Source organism: Pieris rapae, chromosome 18 (assembly GCF_905147795.1).
Source record: "Pieris rapae chromosome 18, ilPieRapa1.1, whole genome shotgun sequence".
Taxonomy (NCBI): Eukaryota; Metazoa; Arthropoda; class Insecta; order Lepidoptera; family Pieridae; genus Pieris; species Pieris rapae.
In genome coordinates this window covers 1,382,112-1,390,865 of record NC_059526.1, presented here as the reverse complement: position 1 = coordinate 1,390,865, position 8,754 = coordinate 1,382,112, and the positions used below count along the sequence as shown (strand labels likewise).

The following is an 8,754-nucleotide window of genomic DNA, read 5'->3' as shown; positions in this document are numbered from 1 at the left end:
TGAGTTTAGAAACGAGGCGCTAAGCTTGACTCACTAACGTCACCTAATTTGACATACGGGAGTCATAGTTCCCTCTCGTTTTCTAAGTCTCTTACCCTAAACGATAACTTGAAGAAGTATATAAAATCTCACTAAAATACTTGTTATTTTGATAACTATCCTCGTCTTGAAGTCTCTACAATACATTGCCACGATGGTAGGAATAAGTCCAGACAAACGAACAATGGATTATTATTGTCACATGAATTTTGCGACTAAACCTCATTTGATAACTTATCGGATAAAGACAACGATAGTGGTTTTACTTTGCTTTTACAATATTGTGTAGACGGCTAAGAGGAGTTTCTCTCTCGACACTCTTTTGAATTAGTTAATTAAGAAGAATGTTGGCAGTATAAGAATTGCGTAGGTTCTAACTTTTATTAACTTATTTAAACTGTGTGTTACATAAACAAATAATTTAGTACAGAATACAATATCGATTAATAAAACCAGCAAATGTAAATGTACGCTGGTATATTAGACAATATTTATTGGAAGAAATTATATGAGTATTATTAAAATTTGCAATACTTATGTCTTTTTTTTTCGCCATTACCGACCTGTGTATCGTTAGAATGGCTAATATAATAAAAGGATAAGTAATAAAATATCATTGAAATTTAAATAAATTCGAATAAGAGGTGTTTTTTAAGTTGCTGAGAATATTAGTAGTGAATAGTTAATCGCTAAACTGTAATCGATAAGTTTTTATGTTGATTAAATAAAACTAATTCAGAAATATGTCTTAATCTTTCCTACATAATTAGTTTAATCCTAAGTATATAAATTGTTGATAATGCTAATTGTTTGCAATTATTTGAATTTCGCGATCCGTTAGCTTATCTGTCATACTGACATTGATTATATTTGTCAAGCGTCTTATATTATGTATTTGTCAAGTTGTCAGTTGGTCAGCGCTCGGCACGTAATTTGAACGTGTTTGGTGTTTCCGGCGCGCAAGGGCAATTTGCATGTATTCGCATTTATTCAATTACAAAATAATTTAAACAGAGTGTTGTGAATAGGGCGATGGGCGTATGTAGCTGGACATTCGAATGAGTTAGGAAAAACTATTAAACTTTACAAAAAGTTGTAAACTGTTTTCAAAACAAAAGTTGTGTACTAATTGTGTGAATTGTTTTTGTGATGATGAAGGAGCTAAATAAAGAGGAAGGGTCAGACGATGAATCCGGACTTGGATATCAGAACACTTTGGTAACTAAATTTCTTTTCTAGAGAATTTCTGTTATGTATATCATTGATGTAATTGCATGTTGCCCTACAATAATAATATGTATGTTTATTAATTATCTTGCTCAAAATTATCTTTACATATTTTTTAAATACTATCTTGATTAAGTCATGGACTAAATCAGTGCAACGTTCTCAAAGAATATCATTCGTGTAACGTGCTATAAGTGCGCATACGCGTCTGCAACCAAATTACTTGTTTCAATAGATCCCCGCGATGTTATTTCTATAATATACAATGCAAATGATTACCGTAGTAGATATAATAATATATTTAATAGAGGTTGAAGAAAAACAAAATAGAGTGTTTACTTAGAACTGGTTTTAATGTTTTAGGTTTTTCTTAAATTGTTTTGAATTATCTTGATCTTAAGAAAAAGTGTCTTCATGTATTGTTGATGTTTAATAAATATTATTTCTAATTCAATCAATTTAATCAATCACAAAAAGTTCAATGGTCACAAATTTCAAAACAATTCTGATGTCCATTTTATATTCCAGACTTAAGTACCATTGGAAACTAATTTCATACACCATTGTTCCACCTATACCTGAACAATTACTAATTGTCTACTCTTTAATAATTATATAATGTCATAATATTTAATAATTGTTTGTTTACTTGATATATTATATGTTACATAAGCTATCAAGAATTGAAACATACAATTATTCACAATTATGATAATTTATCGCCACATCATGACATGACTATGTCTTTTGTGGTATTAATAACATTCTACAAATTTGATAATTTTTTTTGTCCATTTACCTTTTACCTTATAAATTGATTTGAGATACTAATTTGTGAATTATTTTTAATAAATATGCTACAAGTAATTAAATTGAATTTAATATAAATAATTGCAAGTTTTATTAGCTATTTTAGGGGCAATATTATATTAATATTGATATTTATGAGACCAATGAATTAATATTTATATCTATATTGTATTTTAAGGGATTCAATAGCGAGGCATCCCAAAAAATTACATGTACTCATACTATATGTATGTATTTTTGTGTTAAGGCCCTAAAAAGGCTATGGCCTATGAACCTAGATTTAATGAGACTTTTAAATATGGAACACAATTCTATATCTGTATTATTTTACTTTAGCTATAATGTCAACTAGTACATAGAATACTGGATGAAATGGGAAAGAAGAAGAAATCATTTATCACATCCCTGATAAAAGAATCCTTATTATTTGGGAAATAGATTATATCTTATATTCCGGTATAGTCCTTGAAAATTAGCAGATTTTTCGCAAATATAAATGTTTCTAGCCGTGTTTTAGATTCCTTATTTCAATTAAATAATTATTATTGCTTCTATATAAAACAACAGGCATTAAATGTTCAAATATATTTCTAGCACGAAAACTGCTTACATAATGAATCAGGTGTGCGGGATACGTAGGAACGGATCATCGTATTTCTTATTTTACGTGTACGCATTAAGACAGGCCGTCATTGCATTGGTCAATAATTGTAAATGATTTGATTAACCCGAAAAAAGACAAAAAACGAAAAAAAGTTTGACAGACGCTAACTTTTATTTGAATAATGTTTGTGAAGATCAGAGAAATCCTTATTTATTGTTGTCTTTCCAAAGTACACAGACGAAATAAAGAGTCAAATCAAATCTAGCTCTAACTAGATTTTTAAATCTTTATTAAGCTCTCGACAGATTGCAATGTTGTAATATATTTATCTAAGAAATTAAATATGTTTATAACGTTATCAGTTTGTTGATAAATCCTTATTTCCTAATTAGTCATGACCTAAGATAATATTATTTTGTATAATGGACAATTATATGCGGACTTTATTACGTATGAAATATTTGTTTTAATATGTAATAATAATGCGTCTATCCCTACTATCCCTTTATGTATCTAACATTATTTGTCTTGGGAATGGTGGGGTACAATAAATTGGAAACTAGACTGGACTTACAGTTGGCCTACTACGTACTGAAAGTCTTGAGGGGTGTAGGTATGCAACCAAATTGTACTCCAAGAACTGGGTTTCTTAGTACCTATGGGATATGTGCGACGGCGAAGGCCTGGATTATTTGCGATACCAAGGCCAAGAACCAGTTGGATCCCTGTTACCTAGGACGTTGCGCCTGCTGTCTCCGACACTATCAACATATTTGTATGTTAGCAATTCACAGTAGCGATATTGTGTAGGTATATTATGTGTTTAATTTTTATGTACTTTATTAAGTATATTTTATTAAATGTTTCTCGATATTATCGTATTGGCATAGGCTTTAAGGGTAATGTGTGTATTTCTTAAATATATAAATAAAATTACGCAAAAATTACTAAACAATAATGATATAATTCACTAATATCAGTGGTTATACATGGCCTCTTGTGGCCCTAAGCCTCTTTAAGTATATTTTGCAATCTATTTCGTGCTACTTGTGTCGAACTTCGAACCCCTATTGTTTCGAAGTCCTTGACAACTCCAAACTGATATAATTGTTTAACCATAAAAATATCTGCTCGCAAATTTTGATTTATTTTATATTGTACCATTAATAAATAATTGTTTAGCTGTTAGAGCATAAAGTTAATGTATGAGTACGAGCCATTACAGGTACCATCTATCAGGCAAATATCTTGAACAAATGTCCTAGGGCAGAAGCGATTTTTAGGTATCACTGGGAGGGGGGAGAGTGATGTGTCGTGTGTGTTAGTCTATTATTATTTAAAACAACCCAATATCCGTACAATATTATGTATGATATTGCGACCTTTATTTAGTCATCGAGCTGAGCAATAAGAAATCTAGACCAATAAGTATGACTAAAACCTAAGTCCGAATTCGAAAGCAATCATTTTATAAAGAGACAAAAATAAAAAAATCATTGAAGATAACAATGAAACTAACGTAACTTTTTAGTTACAAGTGATTTTTTGCTAGTTTTTATTATGCCAACAATTCGAATATAATCAAAGTTCGTATACAATAGGTATAAGGTGTCATGGTTAAATGTATGTGAGTTGTGAAGATTTGACTTTAATACATATATGAGTATGGGGCCATTTAAGTATTACGTAAGAACTATAGGGGTGAAGGGGGGGGGGGGTTTGAGTATATTATTGCGTAATTACTTACTTCAACTGTTTTTATTTACTTTTTTTACAAATATTATCCACACATTGTCTATGCTTCAAAATGATATGATATGTAATAATAAAAATATTGTAGGAATATACGAAATGCATTTTCGCATATTCCTAGAATAATTTAATACGTTTATGTACCATTTTTTTAGGGAGGGGGGGATAAATTGTAGTGAATTTGTAGCCCCTATGTTAAAACTACTTTGTTAGGCTGTAAATCTACGGAGGCTCTAAAGAGTTTTCAGCGGTCTTAATTTCGTCTTATAAAGTAGGCTTTATTCTGGACAAGGTTTTCTTACAATGAAAAACAAACTTAAATGTTGCGGACCCAAAAGGCCTTCTCAAGAGCCTTTCATTCTCCTCTTACTCGCCCCACTCTAACCTATTTCATCTTACCATCTATTATACTTTTTTGCCTTCTTGTGGGTAGCAAGTCATTATACTTCTCAGATCCTCGCAAGATGTGTCCTGTCTTTTCGAATACTCTTTTCAATGTCCTCTATCTGTCTAACCGTTTCTATTTTGTTAATATGTAGTAGACTTCACTTGTGTTCTTTGAAGAACCTCTAATTTTTATGGTCAGGGCCCAAGTTTTGCAGCCGTATCCCGTAAGCTGGAAGAAGTCCTGACTTCTGAATCTTTTTCTGGATATACTTATGTCTGTTATTTTTATTATTTACGACTAATTTCCTTACACGATTTCGATTCCATTTTGGTCTTAGTGTGTTTTAAATATCACGAGATACGCAGTGTTCTGCGTGATTTGTTGATTTATACTAAAAAAATATAACTCAATTGATGTTTACTAGAGAGTTTAATTCCAAAAAGGGGAGTAGTACAACTTCAATGATGGTACAGGTTAAAATCCTTTTACAATATTTGCCAGTTTTATGATTGGAAAGTCATAAACCGATAATCTTCGCATGGATTATCATATACGACGAAGACGCTGCATTGTTAACATTTATAATGTTCACACTATTAAAATTTGATTACTCAGCTACGATTATTAATACAGTGTTTAGGCCAAGGCTGTACATTATTGCTCGCTCAGGCTCTATTAGTATTATTTGCGCGATTACCTTAAATAGATGTCCGGAATTACAGGCACAATATTTTTATAATTTTTTATAAGCCGTTAGTTATTTTGTGAGTGTTGATGGAAGGAAAGTTTTCTATTGTTTATAGCATTCCTCTCGATACAATGACACTAAGAGCCGCTAAGTGTAATATATGAACGATGTAGGTATTACAACATTTACACTTGGCCTTTGCTGCTCCAGTCGCTGCAGAATATATTTTCCTTAAAACTTCAGTATCCATTCCAGTAAGTATTCACACGCAGCGTTTGTTTTTGAAATGGAATCTCGCTTGTGGCCTTAACGGCCTTTGGCGAGCTTAGTTCGGCCTGAATGGGCGGTTTTCCCGCGACTCCCGAAAGGGCGTCACCTGTGAGACTCAAAACTCGGCTTGGGCCTTCGCGGGGTGGTCAATCGCCTGAAGGGCAGGACGGAAGCTTACTGGAGTGAGCGAATACGCATAAAAGGCCCTCGCCTTGGTGAAGGCAGTTTTTTAATACCCTAATCTGTTGTTTTTGGCTACTATTAGTATATGTCGGGGCCTCCTACGAGCCTTTTTTTATTTATATATTATATTTTGTATTTATACTCACGTTAATCACTATCTGATAGGGCTGAGTGTAAATGGGAATTTGGAATACGGAAGTCATACGCTAAACCGCGACTCGAATTATAATCAAAGATTTAGTTTTCGTAGTATATTTTTATTTATTTTTAAAAGCTAACGCTCGACACACTGATACATTGGTTTAAGAAAAATAAATAAACAAGATTTTATGTGACTAAAAAACTTATAGGCGATTAAACTTATATACATGTAGAGGTAAAAAAAAAATCTAAAGGAAAATTGATTTTAAATAGCAACTATGGATAGCCATATAGACCTATAGAATATGTTTACAAATAAGTTACATTAACGTTGCATAAGAGAGTTCATCAGTTTAATAAGTTCATTTAAATAACCAAATAACGTTATCTAAACGCAATGATAAATGCCACATGACTCTTATCATAGGTGTTAGTGATAGCGAAATGGATTAGATAAGCCTTTGATCTGGTATAACGAAGTGCCAATGTCAAATCTGGATTTCCGTTTTTAGGAAGTTGATGAGGCTATACACAACGTTTTAATACCTGTATGTACAGCTTTATTTACCATCTTATTTTATGTCATAAAGGAGTGTGATGCTATTCTGTTAATTAATTAATTATCAGGTTATGGATGAGATTTATGCTGTTAATTTTTTTATAGAACAGGGGGCAAACGGGCAGGAGGCTCACCTGATGTTAAGTGATACCGCCGCCCATGGACAACTGTTGTTATATACTGTATATTTATGTTTGAATCTGTATTCTGTTTTTGGCTTTTATATACACTCCGCTCCGGATCGCCGAGGTGTTCGGTCGCATTGACTAGTAAACCGCATCAATTTTGTCCTCAACTTTACTTTAACAACGGTGCCAAGCAGTCTGCGGATCAAAGAGTGAGTTAGACGCTACGCACAGAACGAAACGCATATACATTACACTGTTCGTCGACGCGTAGGCTCCGCCTTATTTCCCCCTCACCGCTCACCCCTACACCTGTGCAAGCGCATCCCGCACACACGGTCATCGTATCGACCCGACGGCAAATTTAGGCCTACATTTTAATATACTAAACCGTGCAACATGTCAACTATTCGCACACCTACCGAGCCTAAAATGACTGCACAGACGACAACACCGTTAAACCACTATGCTTCTGACCCACAAATAAACATTTCCAACTGTAAAATAGACAATACAGACCAATTTTCGTTTATTTCGAGAAGAACAAAACGCAAACATGAAGAAATTACGGAGCAAGGAATGTCTCAACTTCTTAACATGTTAAATGACTTTTCATCCAAACAGGATGCAAAGATGGCTAATTTGAATGCTGCTATAACCACCATATTAGAACAAAACTCGGTCATTCAAAACACAGTTGAATTTATCTCCAGTAAATATGACGAAATGTTACTATCAATGCAAAAACTCCAGGAGGTAAACATGTCATACAAGAAACAGATAAACTCTCTACAGGCCAAAATAGACATGTTGGAAAAAAGCTCCTGTGCTACAAAGCTTGAAATTCGTAACGTTCCTAAGTCTGGACAAGAAAACAAAGAGACCCTCACAAGTATAGTGAAAAATATTGGGACTGCCGTTGGCTTACACCCCACCCTTGTGTCGAGCGAAGTAAGAGATATTTATCGTACAAAGTCCTCATCAATAATAATTGACCTTACCACCACAACAATGCGAGACTCACTTATTGCAAAAACCAAATCCTTCAACAAGGAAATGAAGGGCTCGAAAAAGCCACAGCTTAACACGTCCCATATAAATATTCCTGGGCCCACTCACACTATATATCTATCAGAACACCTGACGACAAGATCCAAGCACATCTTTTTTCTCGCCCGAGGGCTTGTTAAAAGTAAGAAGATTGCTGCATGCTGGACATCATACAGCAAAGTCTATATCAGGGTGGCCGAGGGCCAACCGTCATTGCGCGTGGACTCAGAAGAGGACCTACAGAAGTACTGATTTTAGCCTTAATATATTATGTCTTAATTTTACTTACGTGTTACTGTATCTTACATCATTTAAATTGCTCTTTTTTGTCCTATTCAATATCAGTTATCTGTTTGTACCAGTGTGTAAACTGGGAAGAATAAGGAAGCCGCATATAATACAAACCTATATTTATATAAACCACTACACATATATTATACAAACTTACACAACACTTACACATGTAATGACTATTTATAAGCAGTCAACTATACTTATTATGATTGCTAGAAGTATCGCAACATACTATACCCCAAGTAACAATAAAATTAACTTATATTCTCGACCTATTTGTGTGCACTCTCCGTCCCAAGTGAATGATAGTGTATAGATATATTAACGATTGTAACCATCTTTATAACGACCTAGATTCCTACAAAAATATTCAATTTTCAATCTGTGATCCCGAGGAATGTCAAAATGTGATCAGAAGTTCATGCAAATCTTTATCAATCCTGTCACAGAATATAAGAAGTGTAACCTGTAATATTGATAGTTTTATTACTCTAATTGTGCGAACTAATATGTCCTGGGATTTTCTTATTTTAACCGAATGCTGGCTTCCGTCTACAAAATTTATACCAAATATTCAAGGATACAACTATGCTGCCACTAAAAATAATTTAACTCAAAATGAAG

General features: G+C 33.3%; 1 protein-coding gene across 1 annotated transcript in view; it reads left to right on the top strand.

Annotated features, from left to right (window-relative positions):
- Positions 1 to 960: 960 nt before the first annotated feature.
- LOC110991603 (chloride channel protein 2) overlaps positions 961 to 8,754 on the top strand; it is a 54,387-nt gene continuing 46,593 nt past the window's right edge. The window contains exon 1 of the mRNA XM_022257034.2: positions 961 to 1,257. Coding sequence (XP_022112726.1) covers positions 1,189 to 1,257 — 69 coding nt within the window. The 5' untranslated portion in view covers positions 961 to 1,188. The remainder of the gene's footprint in view (positions 1,258 to 8,754) is intronic.